Here is a 22010-nt window from a genome sequence, read left to right on the forward strand (position 1 = left end):
GAATATGGGTACCATGGCATTATTAGCCCAGAAATACTCACAGAGGTATCATTAATTGAGGTCTCAGTGGGTCCAGGCCTGGATTTTGGCAAGGGCCCAGGGCAGCAGAAATTCAGCGGTGGCATGCCGCCCAGCCGCATTAAAGTCAGTTGCACATGCGCATTTACGCATATTCAAGATGTGCACATACACGTGCACACACAAGGTGACGGGAAAGGAGACGCGGACAGGGAGGGAAAGGGAAGAGAGAGGCGGAGGGGGAAGCAGAAGGGTAGGGGGATGCGGAGGGCCATGAGCAGAGGCGGCCTAGGGGCACCCCGTTTGTAAATCCTGGCCTGAGTGGGTCTTTAATTGTATATAGAAGAGCATCCAGCATTTAGATTGACAAGCTTACTTATTTCGGTGTGCACGCCAATTGATGTGTTCACCTTCACATCCTTGAAGCAATTTCCAAAATAGATAGCAGCACTCCCATATAGCATAAAAAGGCTTTATTTCAAAATATTCATCGGGCACAGCAACGTTTCGGACCGCCTGGTCCTTTTTCAAGCTTTGTCAGCTTGAAAAAGGACCAGGCGGTCCGAAACGTTGCTGTGCCCGATGAATATTTTGAAATAAAGGCTTTTTATGCTATATGGGAGTGCTGCTATCTATTTTGGAAATTGGGTCTTTAATTGTGGAAATGTGCCATCCTCCCACTGTGCAAATATAATTGGAGTGCAAAGCAAGGGGAATGCTGTCTACATTATGCCAGGCACAAAGCATTAATGTGTTGGTAGCAGGTACTAGGATTCTAAATAGGCCCTGGCATTCCAAGAAAACAGGCCCCCAGGCTATGTTCCCTCTAAGCTGTGCGCTCGTGTTTGCGTGTACAGATTTGGAGGCCAGTGCACACAGCAAATTATTTACATCAAATTAATTACATTTATTCTGACCTGCACACACAGTTTTTAAAAAAGTGCACACAAAGCAATTTTTGCACTAATAGCTGAGAAGGAATTAGAAGGGACATTGCACCAGTACAATAAATAGTGACTGTCTACCTTACAGCAGCCCCTCTGGCATTTGCCAGAACCAATTTGCCAGAATCGATTTCCAGTACTGGCCTGATTGGCACCATAATATTACAGTAGCACCAGTAGACTCCTGCAGGGGGTCAGGCACTTGCAAAATATGCAGATGTTAAGCAGGTAGTGGGTCTGGGTCTGCGGGTTACTGGTCCAGCAGGAAGAGGGTCAGGTAGGAGGCAAAGTAGTTGTTGTGTGCGTGGGTCACCATACTTTACTTCAGGGGTTTGCGCTCTCCAGCTCCAACACTACGAAAAACACACAAGATTCATGGCTACATTACATTATTGGAGCAAGTAATGAAAACCCCTATTTGCTACAACTACTGCTACTGACCTCTGATGTTAAAAGGCACCCCTACCAATAAAACCTATTTTGTAAAGTGAAAAAAACATTTTATTATGCAAAAAAAAAAAAATTTTTTTTAAATAAAACTTTCATTTACCATAAAACAACATAGCCACTTGCTGTGCTTGCTCAGGGAAGTATTTTTGCATAACTCTCTCATTTGTTCTGGCAGGGACTCTACATATGTATGTATGGGATTTTTATTCAAAATGCTTGGTACTTGGGGTTTTCTAGATAAGGAATCCCTTCTGTAATTTTGATCAACACACCTTAAGTCTACTAAAAATTTTGCCTCCAATAAGAATTAATTGTATCTTAGCTGGGATCAAGCACAAGGCACCCTTTATTATTACAGAGAAAAAACAAATCATTAAAATGATTATTTGCTTAGGACTATATATAGATAGACATGATATACATGAATGCCATATTCATGTATTTCACGTCTTTCTTGAAAACAGGTTTCCAAATAATAGGAGCAGTAGTCTCGCAACACACACAGTGGTGTAACTACTTGGCGCCAGGCGCCTTTGCACAAAAACTCTTCAGAGGGGCCTGGCGCTCACTTCCAACCCTACCCGGACCCACCCTGCCCTGTTGCCCACTTGTGGCCCCAGCTCCCCACCTCTCTCTGAGCCCCACTGTCCCTTGGAACTCCCTGCAATTGCGGGGTTCGCTTCCTAGTTAAGCCACTGAACACACAGAAAGAGAAATGCTGAAATAATCGAATGTGGGTATTGTTTCAGATTTGGGAGGAGCATAAATCTTTCACTGTGTCCCAGTAACAAACACTTTGAGATGTGAGTGAATCGGTATATGTTGACACTCTATAAATAAAGGATAAAAAAGGACTCCGTAAGACACTGTTCTTTGAAATCTTCATAAAAGACATATTTTCCAAACATTCAGAAATACAGAGGTGGCAAATAAAGAATATTTTTTCATCACAAAGCGATTTCCCACCCCTGGAGCTGCTAACAAACTATACAGGAGACACTGACAGCAAATAAATACAAAATAACCCTCCCCTGGATACCGTACATTAGAACTGTAAAACTTTTTCCCATTTGAACCCCTTCCTTCTCCACCCCCAAACCCTACAAGCAGTGGTGTAACTTGACTTTTCCAAGTCCCCCTGCAAGAATGTTTCCTCTCCACTTTCCACTATATAATCTTCTCATAGGTTCATCATGTATTTTAGCTTCAGTTTCCATTGAAAGAAAGAAAGAAAGCACCTATAGAAATAAATCTTTGGTTCACACATTCCCCAGAATCAGGATGCTGGGAGTTGCTGTGTATTAACACATTAGGGACCACACTTATTGTGTTTTGTGGGATGATTTTAAGACCTACAGTATATGGCACCCTAACCTCAGTGTGCTTCTTGCTTTACATGTTCTTACCCCTTTTTGGCTCTGAAACCCAGATAAATGTGTTAACGTCAGCCATCTTGTATCTTTCACAAGGTGCAAGAATAAAATCTTGCAATCTTGCAACCACTGGAAGGCTGTGGGGGTGGGGGGGGGGTGAAGGGTCATTCTTAATTGGCACATTGTTTATCAGCAATTTACATTCATTATTTCTTTTAGTTTTCATGAAAGCAGTTCTGCACTGCTAACAATAATTAATATGCAACAGGAGTGGTCCCTGTTTTTTGTCCTACTGGCCAGCAAACCAGAACTGCAGGAAGCATCCCCTGACACTTCTCTGTTCAGTTTGATTATTCAATGTGACAAGAATGGTACAAATGAGCAGAGAAGTTTCAGGGGATGCCTCCTGCATAAGTAAAACTAAATAGACGAAGAAGGCTGAATTCACTGGGTGCCTATACATTATCTATCTCCAAGTAAATCCAATCTTTACATAAAAATGCACCAGCCAGGGTATAAAAAAAATAAAAATAAATAAAAGAACACAGAAAATAACCCAAATCAATGTAAATAGCGAAAGTGCAACTGTTTTGTCCTTGTGGCCTTGCATTATAATATTTAAACTGGTTTATAACTAATAACAACAATAAACAACCTCATAACCCACCATAGAGAGGCAAAAAAGTGGATACATTTTCTTTCAGATTGTGTGTGACCTTGGGTTGGACAATCCAGGTATTAGAATGTAAGCTCTGTGGGTGCAGAAATACAGTAAATATCACACAAAAAAAACCCAACATTAACACATAAGCTGCCAATCATGTGAAACGACGGGTTGCGCCTATCTTCTCTGGTGCACTCAACAGAGACACTCGAACTGAAGAACATCACCGGAACACAAATGAAAGTAGAAACTCACAGTCTACAAAATGGCTTTCCAATGGAACAGTCCAAGAACATCTTGAGTGATGAACCTCTTCCTAATGTACTGGAACAAGAGCATCCTGCAGTCATCGTGAATCCTAGCTGCCCATTCATGCAGAACAATGTGCAGCCATCTGGGATCATGTCTAGCTTTTATTTAAGAACAGCCTCCAGCCATCTTGGATTTTATCTGGTTTCTAAGATTGGTTCAAGAACCTCCTACGCACATCTAAGGTCTTGCTTCTTAAGAGATTGGACCATCCTTGAGCCTTCTTGGGTCACATATATGGATTGGGCCAAAACAAGCCTCCAGGTATCTGGCATCATGGATAGAATTCAAGCAGAACAGAGTGCAACCACCTTATCGCCATCATCATCATCATATCTGGATTGTACAACATAAATTGACTATACTGGACTATGGGTTACTACAGGGATGTATTAGGGGAGACAGAGATGCCTGTCTATACTATAAATGAAGGGCAGTAGAAAAATGGCAGACATGCTAGATGCCACCTGGGGTTCTGCACAGATTACACATAGGCAGGTGGTACCTCACTAGACTCTAGAACTGCCACATGTCTGTCCAGCATCTTATTGCAAATTAGCTGTGTTCTCTTGTAGTTTAATCACAAAGTAGTCTCTAGATTTGGCTTCTGGTCGTAGTGGTTCCTTGGACTGAGATGAGGTTCAGTGCCGTCTAACAACACCACCCATGAGGAAATGTACCATGTATGTACAATCAGTTGCCTTCAGGAAAAATCAAGTTCTTTATGGAGGGAGTGTCCATGTCCGTTATCCTCGGTTCCATTTGTGCTGTGAGGTGAGGAGCGGAATATATACAAGCACCCAGCACAGTCCTGCCTAATTGTTCCCCAGGAGCCACTGTATGAGGAGCAATTGGCCGGCTGATCCGTTTATTGCTGGTAATTTCCATACTGACCCTGTAAAGATGGAACACATGCAAAAAAAAGCTGGTCAGGGAGTTAGTCCACAGGGCCACTCAGACCTCTAATTTTGTAGACAATAATGAATACTATATGGTGCTGGTTTTAGATTGAGCTACAAATTTATATTTTCTTTAAAAATGGCCCCTTTATTGGAGCTCCCTATAGATCAGCTATGGTCCCTGTCAATGTTTCAAATGAGGGGTGGGCATTTCCAAACAGTCCTGGCAGGAGGGGGAAAGACAATCACATCCCTGCAGACACACAAGCAGAAACAGATATTTTCCTATTAGGACAGTCTAGCTGCTAATTGGTTCCTAACCTACAGTGTAATATGCTGAGTGCCGCTGGCTCCCTGCACAGCCTAGGATATGAGGGACAGGACTAGAAGGTTTTTTGCAGAAATTTTCAATAAATCAGCCCAAAACGCTACTTTTTGAGTACTTTCCTTTTATATAAAAAAAAAGTATAATGAACTGGCACAATGTCTCCTTTACATGGCTTACTCGTCCAAATATTTCTCCTGCTGCTAATAGCTCATGTAGTGTGGCAATTTACTGACACATACTGGAATTCAGTTGTTAAGCTGGCTAGTTGGTAAGAGTCACTCGTATGATGAGGTTGTCAAAAAAGTGGACCTTTACCTGATTTGGTCACCAGCTGATGCTGCTATCAGTCTGGGGCTGAGCTGTTTGCAGCAGGAAAAAAAAAAACTATACAAAAATTATAAAAAAGGGGGAAAAGATGTAGGGCCTCACAGCTGATCTGGTGAGGGGAGTTCATACACAACTTCCCCTACTGACTATCATGGTATGATCCAAGATCCATATCCTTTTGATGAAAAGAAATATATCCAAATAAATTTGACGGGGGTAAAAGAACTTGTAGGAGGTGAATGTCAGAGTGCTTGAAGGTGTAGGTCGTACCTGCTCATAGCCATAAGGCCTCTGTTGCTGGGCAGTGGATGTTGTCTGGGAGGTCCGGTAGCTGGGATACTGCTGGCCCTGACCTTGCTGGTAGCCAGAATACTGTGAGGATGCTCCTTGTGCTGGAACTAAGAATAAAGGCATGATGATGATTAGACTGCAAGCTTTTTATCAGATGATCATGAGCCTGTGTATATTACACCCCATCTTCATCCACCACCTCGTCTTCCCAGATATGAAGTTCTCCTTTATCCAAAAGGAATTTGGATCCAGGAAAACGAACATGTTCTTATAGTATTGCTGTCTAACTACAACTACCTGCTTTCAGCTATCTGCAAATCAATGTAGTCCATATTGCTTGGGAGCAGATCAGATCCACTGGGAGGAAAAGGGTTTCCCAGAAGAACTAGATAATGATAGGGACCATTTAGGAACCTTGCTGGATGCCCCCACACCCTACATTAGCCACAGGGAGACACCTACCCTGTATCTGCCTTACTTACCATATCCTTGCTGCTGCCCGGGGTAGTTCTGCTGATTGGAGTATTGCTGTTGTGAATATGCCTGCTGCTGGCCACTCCCTTGCTGGTATCCTGTCTGCTGCTGGCTGTACTGCGCATTTCCTGGACAGATACAGATAGACCAGATAGATATACAGGTGTGGAGATGGACAGACACATAGATACGATATATACAGGTAGATCTAGATAAACTGGTAGGTAGGGGCTGGATAGAGGCACAAGTCTTTGATAATCAGTACATAGGCTATCTTTATGGACTCAGGCCGATCCCACTAGTTTCACTTATCAAAGGAGATGTCCAGGGGCCTGGGTGCCCATGGAGGGTATGCAAGGTGCCCTGGCACCACTGGAAAGAGGCTGGATTCTAACCTCCCTCGTAGTAATGCTGAGAGGAATCCTCAAATGTCCGGTCGTAGCTCTGCTCTCCATATGATGACTGCTGGTAGGAGTAGTCCCCATGCCCTGCCAATCAGAGGAGGAGGTTGCTTACAAACTGATATTCACAAAAGTCTTTACAGAATGGCTTTAGGGCAGCTTTATTGAGGTTCCAATTGTAAATACGAATTCAAATTTTCAAGTTGGTTTTTTGGTCAAAAATTCCAATTGGGAATAATCCAAACTCAAATTCGAGATTTATCATACCTAGACCCTGGGAACAACTCGAATTCGACTATTCGCCACCTAAAACCTGCCGAGTTCATGTAAAAGTCAATGGTAGAGGTCCAGTGACCCATTTGAACATGTTAATAGCCTTCCTGACATTCAAGTTTTTTTCTAAGAAAAACTCGATTCGAGTTTAGTCTAATTCGATTCGAGTTTTCGGGTCGGAAATATTCGTTCGAGTTTTAGATGTTCAAGTTTTTTCTTAAATAAGGTATTATTTGAGTTTCGAGGTAATCCAAGTTCATTCAAGGAAAAAAAAAAACCTCTAGCAATCGACCATTGATAAATCTGCCCCCTAATGTGATATGGTCTCTCCCCCACTCCGAAAAGCCCCATGCAGAGGTCAGTGACACCCTCTTACCATCAGTGTAGTACTGTGGAGTCATGGGTTCTGAAGATCCTTGACTATGGCCATACTGTTCGCTGTAATATTCCTCTTGCCCCAGGTACTGCTGGGAAGAGCCTGTACCAAAGGGAGTGGAACACAGAATATGTTATTTAAGGCCAAAGCTCTCAAATATCCAGAAGATCTCCAGTTAAATATTCAGCAATGGTTGTACAGGTATGGAACCTCTTGTTCAGAATGCTCGGGACCTGGGTTTTTCCAAATAAAAGATCTTTCCGAAATTTGGATTTTCATACCTTAAGTCTAATAGAAAATATATAATATAATTATTATAAATATTAAATAAATCCAAAAGGCTGGTTTTGCTTCCAATAAGGATTAATCATATCTTAGTTTGGATCAAGTACAAGGTACTGTTTAATTATTACAGAGAAAATGGAAATCGAAAACTTAAAAATTTGGAATATTTGGATAATTTGGAGTCTATAGGAGATGGCCTTTCTGTAATTTGGACCTTTCTGGATAATGGGTTTCCAGATAACCCATCCCATACCTGTACATGCATTTTAGGAATAGGTATTTCAGTTGTTTTGGAATTGAGATGAATTGATAGAGAATGCTGGAATCTGTAGTACAATTAGAGTGCCAAACATTGCCTGTGCTTGATGTGCATGTTCCCATGAGAGATTGGCCAGGCAGCAGGCAAGTGGTTTTCATTGGTCAGATATCACAGAGTACCTTGTTGTGAGGGCCGGTAGGGTCCAAGTGGTCTCTGACCCATCATGCTGCTTCCTTGGCTGCTCTGGTTCATCATGGAGATGGAAGGCTGTCCCTGGTAATGCTGGGTGCCTGCCTGCGCTGAAGTGTAATGGGAGCTTGTGGCCTGCTGGTGCATCATGGTCACTAGAGAACAATTTGATAATAATCAGCACAAAAAGGGAATCAATATGACACCACCTTCCTATTTGTATAAATACAAATATACAGAGAAAGAATGTTCTGTGCGCACAATAAGCTATACCCTCATACTGTTCTGTCTAAGGGAAACAATATGGCACCTCCTTCCCATATGTATAAATACAAATATACAGAGAAGGAATGTTCTGGGCACAGAATAAGCTATACCCTCATACTGTACTGTCTAAGGGAAACAATATGGCACCTCCTTCCCATATGTATAAATACAAATATACAGAGAAGGAATGTTCTGGGCACACAATAAGCTATACCCTCATACTGTTCTGTCTAAGGGAATCTATATGGTACCTCCTTCCCATATGTATAAATACAAATATACAGAGAAGGAATGTTCTGGGCCACAATAAGCTATACCCTCATACTGTACTGTCTAAGGGAATCAATATGGCAGCTCCTTCCCATATGTATAAATACAAATATACAGAGAAGGAATGTTCTGGGCACACAATAAGCTATACCCTCATACTGTACTGTCTAAGGCAGGGGTCCCCAACCTTTTTTACCCGTGAGCCACATTCAAATGTAAAAGAGTTGGAGAGCAACACAAGCATGAAAAAGTCACTTGGGGTGCCAAATAATGGCTGTGATTGGCCGTTTGGTAACCCCTATGTGGACTGGCAGCCTACAAGAGGCTCTACTTAACACTATACTTAATTTTTATGCAATTAAAACTTGCTTCCAAGCCTGTAATTCAGAAATAAGCACCTGCTTTGAGGACACAGAGAGCAACATCCAAGGGGTTGGAGAGCAACATGTTGCTCACGAGCTACTGGTTGGGGATCACTGGTCTAAGGGAATCAATACAGCACCTCCTTCCCATATGTATAAATACAAATATACAGAGAAGGAATGTTCTGGGCATACAATAAGCTATACCCTCATACTGTACTGTCTAAGGGAATCAATATGTCACCTCCCTCCCATATGTATAAATACAAATATACAAAGAGGGAATGTTCTGGGCACACAATAAGCTATACCCTCATACTGTACTGTCTAAGGGAAACAATATGGCACATTCCTCATATATATATATATAAATACAAATATGCAGAGAAGGAATGTTCTGGGCACACAATAAGCTATACCCTCATACTGTACTGTCTAAGGGAATCAATATGTCACCTCCCTCCCATATGTATAAATACAAATATACAAAGAAGTAATGTTCTGGGCACACAATAAGCTATACCCTCATACTGTACTGTCTAAGGTAAAGAATATGGCACCTTCCTCACACATATATATATATATATATATATATATATATATATATATATATATATAAAAATACAAATATGCAGAGAAGGAATGTTCTTGGCACACAATAAGCTATACCAGGCCAAACTACGGGCCGCGGGGCAATTGCGGCTTTCAATTTTGGACTGGCCTGTAGGATTCACCCATTCATAAATAAAATAAGCTAAAAATTTGCACCCAAGTGGATGGCCCGAGCCAGGAGTCCGTTGTTGAGCCGCGCCGGCTGTGCGCAGTGACGTAGTGCACGTTAGTGTGTGCGCGTGACGTCATGACGTCACTGGATAAAGTGCTAGTTCTCGCCGGAGGTGAGATTTGCACATTCCATGATTTTTTATGATCTTCCATTGACTGAATAGAGTAATGGTAAGAGATGAGATGCTACTCAGGCTGTTATAATGATTGAACACTGGATTACAGGTTTAGAGACATTGCTTTAGAAACACTCAATACAGGTGCCAATGTGGAGAATTGTGGTGGACTGTGCTATCATGCTCTTATTTATGCAGTTAAATGGAACACTTGGGAATAATTATCTTTTAACTGAACCTATTATGGGCATGATTGTAAATGTATAAAAATGCTTGTTGGAAACAGTCACCTTTTTTCACCCCAGGAAGGGTTACTACCCTGAAACATTGTGCACTTTCCTTTTTCTATAATAGATAATAATAATATATAATATAAGCCTTGCACCTTTATCTGGGTTCTCCCATCGCTGCTAGCATTACTACTTCTACAAGCTTCGTAGCCATGGTCACATATCTCTTGTTTACAAAGAACAGGGTAATCAAAACCGTTTGGGGTTAAGCCAGGCTTGTTCAGTCCGGAAATGATCCACCGGCTATAAACCCGGGAGTCTTCTAATATCTATAAACACCATTACCAGTTAGATGTGGGATGTTCTAAAGCTCAAATTAGGGTTTTGGTTTCTTCTGGTCTGTGTGAAGAAATGCCATTTACAATAAAAAATCTCCTAAAATTGTAAATTTGCATTTATGTTATGGGTCAAAGAATGTCAGGCTGAATGGCCGGCCCCCACACATTTTCACCTCACCAAATCTGACCCCTGACTGCTATACCCTCAAACTGTACTGTCTAAGGGAAACAATATGGCACCTTCCTCCCATTTGTATAAATACAAATATACAGAAAAGGAATGTTCTGGGCACACAATAACCTATACCCTCATATTGTACTATCTAAGGGAAACAATATGGCACCTTCCTCCTATATGTACAAATACAAATATACAGAGAAGGAATGTTCTGGTCACACAATAAGCTATACCCTCATACTGTACTGTCCAAGAAAAACCACACGGCAGCCCATACTTGTATGATCATTGCCAGTGTGGACAAAATAAAAAAACGATGTTACCTGGGTTACTTGGCATGTTCATGTTTGCCCGTGCCACATAGTTGCCAATGCTCCCTTGGCTCTGCATGGGCACATTCTGAGAGCTTGGCACAGTGTGGCTATATCCAGGGGCACTGCCATGGGTACTCACAGCCATACTCATGGTAGTGGTGGGCAAAGTGGTTTGGCCACACTGCTGCATGGACACATGGTTTGGTCCTGAGAAAGAAAAGAAAGAGGTGGGTAAGAGCTGGGGATCAGACACATAGAGTTGCCATGCTGGCAGTGCCAGCCAACAGTGATGGAGGGGCCTCACCATTGCTGATCTGACCCTGCATAAGTGAAGAGGGTGGCAGGCTGGATCCCAAAGCGTCACTCAAGTTCCCTTGAGAGTGCAGGGTCTGGCTGGGGCCCGTCTGGGACAACCCTCCGGGTCCCAGGTTTATGTTCTGTGTGGGAGGCTGCAAACAAAACCAGGTAATGTCTGAGGCAAACACTATGGCAGCCACCACTCCCACAGTTTAGTATCATCAGCAAGAATAGAAACAATATTTTACCCACCCACTTTTACCCACTTCCAAAAAAACTAGTTTAAAAACAAAGGACCAAGAGACCCCTGTGGTACTCCACTAACAACACTGGTCCAATTAGAAAATGTTCCATTTACCACAAATCTATCCTTTAGCCAGTACTCTATCCAAGTACAAATAATATCTTTCAGGCCAATATTCCATTATTTAACCAGTAACCTGTGTGGTACTATAGCAAATGCTTTGTATTCTAAGCAGATCACATCCACTGCCATCCCAGTCTAGGTTGTTGCTCACCTGCTCATAAAAAGCAATACAATTAGTCTGGCAAGCTCTATTACACATAAACCCATGCTGGGCCAAACTCATAGAATTGTGAATTGTGATGTAGTCAAGTATTTTATCTCATATTACCCCTTCCAAAAGCTTTCCTTTTGGACACAGCGAGTCTTATAATTTACTGTCTGGTTAGGGAATCATAAAAGCATGAATTTGTTTTATTTATAAGCTGCAGGGTATGGATCCCATTAGAAACAACACTATGATCACAAGTTGATCATCATTTTGTATACAGGGTTTTATAGTAAATGGGTCTTGTGAGATTACGCATATAGTGTATAGAATCCATGCCATAAAGCATATACTGCCAGACACTAGTTCCAGAATTAGTGAATAAAGTACCCCCTCTTGTAAAATATAAGGAAGTTACCGAGGAGTTTCATGACCATATATTTGTATACAGGTCATGGAACTCAGAGGTAACATCTAAAGGCCCATTTACTAAGTGTCGAATATCGAGGGTTAATTAACCCTCGATATTCGACCATCGAAGTAAAATCCTTCAACTTCGAATATCGAAGACAAAGGATTTACCGCAATTACTACGATCGAAGGAAAAATCGAACGATTAAATCCTTCGAATCGAATGATCCAAAGGATTTTAATCCATCGATCGAAGAATTTTCCTTCGATCAAAAAAAGCATAGAAAGCTTATGGGGACCTTCCCCATAGGCTAACATTGGTGCTCGGTAGGTTTTAGGTGGCGAAGTAGGTAGTCGAAGTTTTTTTTAAAGAGTACTTCGACTATTGAATGGTCGAATAGTCGTACGATTTTTAGTTCGAAGTTGTAGTCGAAGGTCGAAGTAGCCAAAAAAAAACCTTCGAATTTCAAAGTATTTTTCATTCTAATCCTTTACTCGAGCTTAGTAAATGTGCCCCCTAATATCCTTATATTTTACAACTGGGGGTACTTTATTTATTATAATACACAAATTTCAGTGAGTCGTGCGACAGAAATTACATCAGAACTCATCGTTTATAACTGATGACATCAGAACTCACCGTTTATAAGGATATAATTTACAAGATATTCATAGCTTTTGTGTATTATATAAATATACACTTATTACTCGGGAGCCCAAATGTGCCCCATCACCCATGTGCAAAAAACCCCCCACAAAAGTACATCAAGGGTACAATATCAGCCTTAAAAAAGGTTGAGTCTACAAATCTCTGAGGTCACCTTGGCCAAAAGGCACAAAATTATCTTAAAGGGGTTCCTGGCCAAAAGGCCCTGCAGGAGACAAGGGTCTTCATATCCCATTTGCCACAAGGCTAGGGGGGTCCATTTGTCCGTCTGTTTCCAGTCCAAAGATGTATAACGGGTCAGGATAAACAAATCGACCTCCATATAGGACCCAACAATAAATGTGCACAAGGTGGGGCTAGATTTCAGGGGGTGAAGGATCCCAAATGCCACACATCTTCCCCCTAGACCCATGCCTTAACCAAGAGGTTTACTGCACCAGATCTGAAAGTGCTTAAAAACAAAAAGTGCCTTACCAAAGTAAGATCATAAATAAATAAATAGACGAAAATCATCACATAAAATGCAGTGATGTGCCGCGCCAGCCTATCGGGTGGATTTTAAAGAGCACAGTGCGGAAAGGTGCTTTCATAAAATACACAAGTACCATCAATTATGGACCTTTGTATTCACTATGATTTTCCAGCCAGCCATAGGTGCAACGCCTGGGGTGCAAAATACTCAGGCTCAATAGCTGCAAGTACCTCTATGCCTTTCAGTGGGTGTGTCCACATTGGATCTTAGCCAAAGGTTTGAGAAGTGATCATTTTGGAGACCATAACATCCCCCCACCACTCTCTCACTGTCTTCCACATCTTTTACTGTTGGGCAGACAAAACCATATTTTCACTCACCGCGGGGAGAAGAGACTGCATGTTCTGGTTAGAGTCGGCAATTGTGGCTAAATACACAAGGTTCCTGTGCAAGATTTGTTGGTATCTGAGAAAAATGCAAAAAGAAACATAATATGTGGATAAAGAGCACTGCTTGTCAAATGACTACAACTCCCAGCAGTCCCTGCCAGCAATGCAGATGTTATGAATCAAGTGCTTTATATATCATCAATTCTATGTTGCACTTTAGGTTTGGTATGATTTAGTATGATTTTAGAGGAAAACAGTTATTCACAAGAACACTGGTACCTATTGCACCTTTACCTCTCTCTCTGCAATCTCTCACTGTGTATATTCACACTTTTAACTCTCTTACTGAGTACACTCACTGTCTACACTCTCTTACTGAGTACACTCAGTCTATATTCTCTTCTCTTACTGAGTATACTCACTGTTTACACTCTCTTACTGAGTACACTCAGTCTGCACTCTCTTACTGAGTACACTCACTGTTTACACTCTCTTAGTGAGTACACTCACTGTCTTCACTCTCTTACTGAGTACACTCAGTATACACTCTCTAACTGAGTACACTCACTGTTAACACTCTCTTACTGAGTACACTCACTGTCTACACTCTCTTACTGAGTACACTCACTGTCTACACTCTCTTACTGAGTACACTCACTGTCTACACTCTCTTACTGAGTACACTCACTGTCTACACTCTCTTACTGAGTACACTCACTGCCTACACTCTCTTACTGAGTACACTCACTGTCTACACTCTCTTACTGAGTCTACTCACTGACTACACTCTCTTACTGAGTATACTCACTGTCTACACTCTCTAATTTAATACATTTACAGTCTGCACTCACTTACTGCGTACACACATAGTCTACACTCTCTAATTGAGTACACTCATAGTCTGCACTCTCCTAATGAGTACACTCGCACTCTGCACTTACTGTGTACACTTACACGTTTCACGCTTCTACTTACTGTGTACACTCAGCAGTCTTGCCTTTGCTCTGATAATCCATGATACATTGTATTAGATGATGGTTTTCATCCAGCATCTGTTAAAAACAAAGAAAAAGGGTTGGCCAGAGAGTCTCCCCTACAAATATGAATCCCCCCAACCCCAATAGCAAGTGCAACTGTCAGACTACAACTCCCAGCAGCACTTCTGACAGTGGAAGTGACTATGATATATAACTGTGGGTTTCGACAACACGCGGTTCTTGGAGAATTCTAAACTGCCCCGAATCGGGAATCGGGACATTTTGCCATTCTACACACAGTTATATTCTTATAAAACGTTTACTTATTTGTTTCTATGGTCTTTTCTGCAGCTCTCCATATTACAAGTCAAACTGTGATCTAAGAACTTGCTTACCCTAGCAACCAGGCAGGCTGGAAAATGAATAGGAGACATATGCAACCTCCAAACATATCTGCTTTGTGCAGCCAGGTAACACTGTCAACTTCAAGATGGAGTGAGGCAAAATAGGAAGGCACACAGAGTAAATGGTGGCTATGTTTAACTATGTGAGCACAGTTGTGGGATACTCTTCCAAAGAATACTCTTTTGGAGTCACCAAGGATTTATTTTCACCCTTCAGTGGCTAAGATCCCCCTTTCTCTGCATCAAGCTAGAATGATCTCTGCTTTAGCATGAGCAGGAAGGATGCAGGTGTTTCTTTAGCCTCAGCTACCACATCCAGTAACTGTGTTCTGGCCGACATCTCTGTGTATTAATCCCTCTTTAATCATTGCGCTTAGTGATTCTCAGGATCTCTGAGGATCAGAGCATGGACTGGGGGAAAGGACAGAAAGATTTAAAAGGGTAAAAGACAATGGTGTATGTATATATATGTGTATATATATATATATATATGTGTATATATATAATGCACAGTGTGACGATCGCCCTCCTACTTTTCCCTAAGGAGATGATGGAGGGACCCCAGAATGCATCTGCTCTTGTTATCATTCTAGGAAATGGCATCTGTAAGGACATTTAAATTCCAAGCATGGTGCTGCCATGGAGACTAAATATTCTGATATATATAGATATGAGCTGCATATTTGCAGGCTGTTAATTCCCTTGCCCCTCCCACAGGGGGAACCTTGTTGCCCATTTTCTGCCCTCTGCATTATGTATGACACATGGGCTATATTTAATTCCCACCTCCCCTTATAATAAACCCTTATAATAAACCCATGCAGATCAGTACCTTTTGTATAGTTTGCTGGGTGACCTCTCCCTTGCTTCTGGGTCTGGCTGATGCAAAGGCCACAGACATGATGCCCCCTGTGATCCTCAGTGGATAAATTATTTCAGAATATTCTTATTATCAGCAGCCTATTACTAGGCAAAGGTTTCTCATTCTCTGCAGCAGACGAGGGGGGAGGCACTTGTCAATGGAAGAACCCATTTACACATGGTTATCGTGTTCCATCAAGAAATATGTTTATTGATATACAGATACATTTAAATCACGTGATAAAATTGATTCGATTTTGAAACAGTTTGACAGAATTGAGGTAAGAGTCACTTGATGACGTCTCCACCCCCCCAGCAGAATGGTTGGATCCACGAGCCGGGTTTCCTGTCTCATGAGCCGGGTAAGGCAGAATCTCGGAGGAGGAGTTGTGTTTACGAAGTTTGCGTAGCGTAAGCCGTGCGGTTCGTAGGGGAGGCGGCGCATGTGCAAAGCGGAAGTGAGGTTAGTGAATAGGAGAGGGATGAGTGCGCTGTTTTGAGCAGGTTTCGGTTTGTGAGCGGATTGTCCTCGGAGCCAACATGAGTTATGATCGAGCGATCACTGTCTTCTCCCCGGATGGACATCTCTTCCAGGTGGAATATGCACAGGAGGCCGTAAAGAAAGGATCCACAGCGGTGAGTGCTGAGAAACATTTCCCACACAACGACACGGGCGGGCGCATTTAGTCCAGGGGGAGAGGGCATGGTGGAGTCCATATTCCCTCACTGATAGGGGGGGAAACTGGTATTCCAATTCCAAACCCCAGGGAAGGGAGAGACCAGGGTTGTCAGGACTAATTAAACCAGGCCAGAGGCACTTCAAAAATAGCCCAAAAACAGCAGAATGTGTTTAATGAAAAAAAGTCTAAAAAGAATAAACATATGTGAAAATACACCTTTTTCAGGTTTTCACTGATTTGCTTATTTTTTCCATGAACCAAAATGTGACTACAGAGAGGGGGGGCCCAGGAGGTATAGGGGTCCCATAAGACCCTAATACTTAAACATAGATATTTTGGTGACAAGTAGATTTTTTTGTTTTTTTTTTGCTGCAAAATTATCTGAAATTGAGGAAAGTCACCAGAAAAAGAGTGACGGGAGACTGGGGGTACAGAGGCCAAAATCTGGTGACTCCCGACTGCGACACAAGTCTGTCCCGTTGCATGCTGGGTATTGTAGTCTTACGTTAAACTTGGCAAATTGTTAAACAACGCGGCTCTTTATATTTGGAATATCCGGAGAGAATCCTCCTTCAGTGTTTTTAAAACGAAATTCAAAGACTACCTCTGGGAGCACCCGGATAACACCTGAACTGGCACTTTTATATGTAACAAATTGTAACCTACAGCACCTTAATACCCCTCCAGATTGTGTCTGTATGTTACCCCCTCATTTAGACTGTAAGCCCTACGGGGTAGGGTCCTCCAGCCTTTTGTTTTCTTGACACTGAGCACTTCATCTGTATTGTAATTATATTTTATATTTATGTGAATTGTATTTCTAATAATGCACTTGTTGTTACTTGTTATTAGGGATGCACCGAGTCCACTATTTTGGATTCGGCCAAACCCCCGAATCCTTTGTGAAAGATTCTGCCGAATACCGAACCGAATCCGAACCCTAATTTGCATATGCAAACTAGGGGTGGGAAGGGGAAAATCCTTTTACTTCCTTGTTTTGTGTCCAAAAGTCACGCAATTTCCCTTCCCATCCTAATTTGCATATGCAAATTAGGATTCGGTTCGGCCAGGCAGGAGGATTTGGCTGAACCCCGAACCGAATCCTGGATTCGGTGCATCCCTACTTATTTCAATGAGTTTATTACTACTAATTTATTGTTTTGCTGTACAGTGCTTTGCCCTCAAGGAGCGCTATACAAATAAAAATATACATACATACATACAACTTCGTTACCAGGCTTGGCACATTAGGGCAAGAAAAAAAACTGTGGCTGGTTTCCAAAGTGCAAACTAGCCAAAAGAAAAAAAAAGTAGCCCAAATTCATATCGAGGCTAGTTTGTACTTTCAAAACCCACCTGGGCTTTAAATTAGTAGCCCAATTTGGCTGGAGAACTGGCAACCCTGGAGGAGACAGGGAACGGGAGATACTCCCCCTAGGGTTAGAAGGAAAGTGAGAGTAGCCATTTGGGAGAATGAAAGGGAGAGACACCCCCCCCCCCAGAGGAAGAGATCCCCTATTCTTCCAACAGGCCCAACCCCCCCCCCATGCAGAGGGAAAGGAAGAGACCCTAAGTGGGAGATACAATGGAAAGAAACTTATCGGAAGAGAGGAATTGAGATCCCCCCAAACATAAGGTGGGAATATGTAAAAGGGACCTTAGCGGAAGGTTAGAAAGCAGGACCATGTGGGAAGGAAAAGATAAAGAGACCTCCATAAGGGGATAAATAGGGAAGATGAGACCTCCACTGGGGTGAGAGAAGAAGAATATTCTCCAGAAGGGGGCAGTGAGAATATACATAATAATGGTTCATCCATCCCCATCAGGTTGGCGTCCGTGGCAAGGAAATCGTGGTTCTAGGTGTGGAAAAGAAATCCGTAGCAAAACTCCAGGATGAGAGAACCGTGCGAAAAATCTGCGCCTTGGATGAAAATGTCTTTATGGCTTTTGCTGGTAATGAAAGTTATGATACCTCTGGGCAAATTGTTTTTTCTTATCCTTTAACCAACTATTAGGGCAGAGACACGCGGTCAGATTTAGGGAGATTAGTCGCCCATCAACAAATCTCCTCTTCTTCGTGGCGACTAATCTCCCCGAATCTGACAGTGTGTCTCTGCCTCAATAGGTTAAATTAAGGCTAGAATGTAAATTGGCAGCGGGATGGCTCTTCATTTTCCGAAGCTGGCGAAGTTTCCTCGTGAGGCATCTTCGGGCGACTTCAGAAAACAAAGCGTTCCGAGTGCCATCCCACTGGCGATTCACATTCAAACCGCGGGAAGGCAGTTTGGGGAGATTAGTCGCCCCGAAGAAGAGGAGCTTTGTCGTGGGGTGTTAACATCCACTATGCAAAGCAGCACCCCTTTTGCCGACTTAATTTTGAATGCCACAACCCCTGGAGCTTCTAAATCCCACTCAGCTACTGCTGCTCCCATACTGGCTCATGCCACAACTTTGGTTGCCAGATACAGAAGAAGCCTGCTCTCCCAAACTGCTCCCATATACATTAGGGGCCTCTAATTGCTGCCCACTGGAGCCCCCTAATACGCAGAGGCACCCACAGCTCAGGCGATTGTCATTTAATAATACTTACTTCTTCTTCTCCAGGATATGGGATAGAGAAATGCCAAAAATAATTACTTTATACAAATCTTTTATATTTCGTAATTGTCATGAGTTATTTCGATATGTAGGTCTCACGGCCGACGCTCGCATTGTTATAAACCGCGCTCGTGTTGAATGCCAGAGCCACAGACTGACAGTGGAAGATCCGGTAACGGTGGAGTACATTACACGGTACATCGCCAGTCTGAAGCAGGTAAGGTGGGATATAATGACGTAAGTTTCGCTGGGGGGCTGGGTAATTGGCTTTGGGGGGGGGGCTGCACAATGTCCTGCTGAGTTTTGGAGGGATGTGCGGTAATTGTCAGGGCAAATGGGTCTGTGCTATGATCTGTTGGGCAATGGGTATAGAGGTGTTTCCGGAATTTGCATAATATACTGGAGTGCAGTGTACTGTCTCGACTAGGGATGCACCTAATCCAGAATTCGGTTCGGGTTTCGGCCGAACCCTTTTACTCGGGCAAACCAAATCCTAATTTGCATATGCAAATTAGGGGTGGGGAGGGAAATCACATGACTTTTTGTCACAAAACAAGGAAGTAAAAAATGTTTTCCTCTTCCCACCCGTAATTTGCATATGCAAATTACTATTCAGTTTAATATTTGGCCGAATTTTTTGCGAAGTATTCGGGGGACTAGGGATGCACCTAATCCAGGATTCTGCCCTTTTCAGCAGGATTCTGCCCTTTTCAGCAGGATTCTGCCCTTTTCAGCAGGATTCTGCCCTTTTCAGCAGGATTCTGCCCTTTTCAGCAGGATTCTGCCCTTTTCAGCAGGATATATCCCTTTTCAGCAGGATTTATCCCTTTTCAGCAGGATTTTTTGGAATCCTCATGCCTGGCTGAACCATATCCTAATTTACAAATGCAGGAAGGGAAAGCCTGTAACTTTTTGTCACAAAATGGAATGCATATGCAAATTAGGATTTGGGTATTCAGCCAAATCCCCAATAGTGGATTTGGGGCATCCCTAGTATGGACTTTGGGGTGATGTGTACCGCAGGGTGATTGGGGGCTGCAGTATATTGCATGCTAATAGCAGGAAAAACAATTCAGTATTATACTGATATCATGTATATTTCCCCCAGCGCTATACACAGAGCAACGGGCGCCGTCCTTTTGGAATCTCTGCTCTGATCGTGGGATTTGACTTTGACGGCACCCCTCGCCTCTACCAGACAGATCCCTCTGGGACGTACCACGCATGGAAGGTAGGGTTCTCGCATCTTGCCTCCTTCCTGGATATCTCTAAACATAACATAAGGCCGACCTGCTTGTTGCTGAATAGGGAGGATTAAAGTGTAAAATGACTGAATTCTTTTAAAGAAATGACCAGTCATTGGGCAATGGGTTCAACAAAGGTTTTCAGGTGAAAACATGCTCCCTGCACTACATAAAGGAGAAAGTTAGCATTTAAAGGAGAACTAACCCCTAAAAATTAACATGGCTAGAAATTAACTGAGCTAGAAATGAACCAGCCAAAAGGTTCAGCATCTCTATATTAATAGTGAAGTTGGCACAGGAGTTTCCCATCTTGGATATTGTAGGAGTGTCTGCCACATTCACATGCTCGCTGTGCTCTGGCTGCTTTTGAGAAGCTAATCTTAGGGGCTGTTGCAAATCATCAAGCCGAAATTAGGTTGCATGTCATATAAACTGATGCTAAAGGTCTGATTATTAAATTCTGACACTACTTGTGCTGGTTTCTAAAATGCCAGGTACCAATAATCTGGATTATTTACTAATCAGCCTTATAGTGTGAGATTTATATCATATATATTTAATATATTGTACTCCGGTCTCTAAGCTTAGTGACAGCAGCACAGAGCATGTGCAGTAAATCAGCAGAAAAGAAGATGGGGAGCTACTGGGGAATCTTTGGAGGCACAGATCTTTACTGTTAAAAGGTTGTGGTTTCCTTGGGCTGGTACAGTAGCCTAAAACATACCTACTTTATTAGTTAAACCTTAGTTCTCCTTTAAATGAACCCTTCTTATGCTTTAAATGGACCTGTTCTAAACAACCTTTAAGTTGATCTACAACTGAATAAGCTAAAAGGTGCGTCGCTTGCAGTTCACCATCTCTGTTGCATCACAGGCCAACGCCATTGGAAGAGGCGCGAAATCCGTGCGGGAGTTTTTGGAAAAGCACTACACCGATGAAGCCATTGAGACAGACGACCTGACCATTAAACTAGTAATCAAGGCTTTGCTTGAGGTTTGTATCTTGCTACTTTGCATCAGGGGAACCCCCCTTAGCTTTATTCTCACTCATTTATACAGTCATTGCTGCACCCCAACACATCTGCCTGTTTCCTTCTACTTCAGGTTGTACAGTCCGGAGGTAAAAACATAGAGCTGGCAGTTATGAGGAGAGACCAGCCACTCAAGGTAAGGTGCCGTTCCTTCATGGCTCTGAATCTGCCCAGATGAATTCCCCTAACACACATCTCGTTTATTGTGGCAGATACTGAACCCCGAGGAAATTGAGAGGTACGTTGCTGAAATAGAGAAAGAAAAGGAGGAGAACGAGAAGAAGAAGCAGAAGAAGACCACATAATGGTCTGCACGTGGCACTGACATATTCATTGTGTTTAGGATTGGCTCTACAATAAATCAACGTCTTTTTCTAAATTTTACCATTCTGCTCCTTTACACTTGCACTTGTTCATTAAATGCTTCCTAAATTATATATGACTGCGACACATTTCCTTAGATTAGGGATATGAAATCCCTACAGCGGATGGGTGGAGCTAAACGATTGGTGTCCAGCACTAAATAAAACTGCTTTATATGAGACGTTATGGGTAAAAGACATAATTTAGGCATAAAGGGTTACCCAGATAAACGTTAAACCCACAACGCTGGGGCAGCCACGCACTCTGGGACCCACTGCCCTTTGCATTTTTTACATAGATTTTACCCTCTTAACATTTCAGCAATGTTTTTAGAGTGCATGGTATATTGTGTTGTTGGGATTTCATCTTCAAACCAGGAGTCTTATC

General features: G+C 42.4%; 2 protein-coding genes across 4 annotated transcripts; one reads left to right on the forward strand and one right to left on the reverse strand.

Annotated features, from left to right (window-relative positions):
- Positions 1–684: 684 nt before the first annotated feature.
- On the reverse strand, positions 685–16025 carry ss18l1.L (synovial sarcoma translocation gene on chromosome 18-like 1 L homeolog). Of its 3 annotated transcripts, none has more exons than XR_005963997.1 (12): positions 15680–16025; positions 14442–14518; positions 13458–13542; positions 11023–11167; positions 10728–10925; positions 7851–8015; positions 7128–7229; positions 6473–6565; positions 6086–6205; positions 5583–5710; positions 3705–4653; positions 685–1315 (listed from the first exon to the last, which is right to left on the reverse strand). XR_005963997.1 is itself a non-coding variant. In XM_018234979.2 (11 exons), exons 1-11 carry the CDS (start codon positions 15746–15748, stop codon positions 4627–4629), a joined length of 1209 nt encoding a protein of 402 aa, XP_018090468.1. In that variant the 5' UTR covers positions 15749–16025; the 3' UTR covers positions 2280–4626. The 3 variants fall into 3 exon arrangements, 1 of the variants encoding a protein (XP_018090468.1); XR_005963996.1 differs by having other exon boundaries at positions 686–1315; positions 3453–4653; XM_018234979.2 differs by lacking the exon at positions 685–1315 and having other exon boundaries at positions 2280–4653.
- A 136-nt stretch (positions 16026–16161) lies between these two features.
- Positions 16162–21695, forward strand: psma7.L (proteasome subunit alpha 7 L homeolog). Its single transcript, NM_001087585.1, has 7 exons — positions 16162–16344; positions 18215–18341; positions 19079–19203; positions 20095–20217; positions 21104–21223; positions 21334–21396; positions 21473–21695. The coding sequence occupies exons 1-7, from the start codon at positions 16249–16251 to the stop codon at positions 21563–21565; spliced, it is 747 nt and encodes a 248-aa protein (NP_001081054.1). The 5' UTR covers positions 16162–16248; the 3' UTR covers positions 21566–21695.
- Positions 21696–22010: the final 315 nt, after the last annotated feature.

Source organism: Xenopus laevis, chromosome 9_10L (assembly GCF_017654675.1).
Source record: "Xenopus laevis strain J_2021 chromosome 9_10L, Xenopus_laevis_v10.1, whole genome shotgun sequence".
Taxonomy (NCBI): domain Eukaryota; kingdom Metazoa; phylum Chordata; class Amphibia; order Anura; family Pipidae; genus Xenopus; species Xenopus laevis.

Excerpts from the sequence above, each read along its gene's own strand:
- psma7.L (NM_001087585.1), top strand. The coding sequence starts at position 16,249 with ATGAGTTATGATCGAGCGATCACTGTCTTCTCCCCGGATGGACATCTC. Across the intron at positions 19,204-20,094 it reads ACATCGCCAGTCTGAAGCAG|CGCTATACACAGAGCAACGG; the intron begins GTAAGGTGGGAT and ends TATTTCCCCCAG. Across the intron at positions 20,218-21,103 it reads GGACGTACCACGCATGGAAG|GCCAACGCCATTGGAAGAGG; the intron begins GTAGGGTTCTCG and ends GTTGCATCACAG.
- ss18l1.L (XM_018234979.2), bottom strand. The coding sequence starts at position 15,748 with ATGTCTGTGGCCTTTGCATCAGCCAGACCCAGAAGCAAGGGAGAGGTC. Across the intron at positions 8,016-10,727 it reads GAACATGCCAAGTAACCCAG|TGACCATGATGCACCAGCAG; the intron begins GTAACATCGTTT and ends ATTGTTCTCTAG. Across the intron at positions 5,711-6,085 it reads CGGGCAGCAGCAAGGATATG|TTCCAGCACAAGGAGCATCC; the intron begins GTAAGTAAGGCA and ends CTTTATTCTTAG.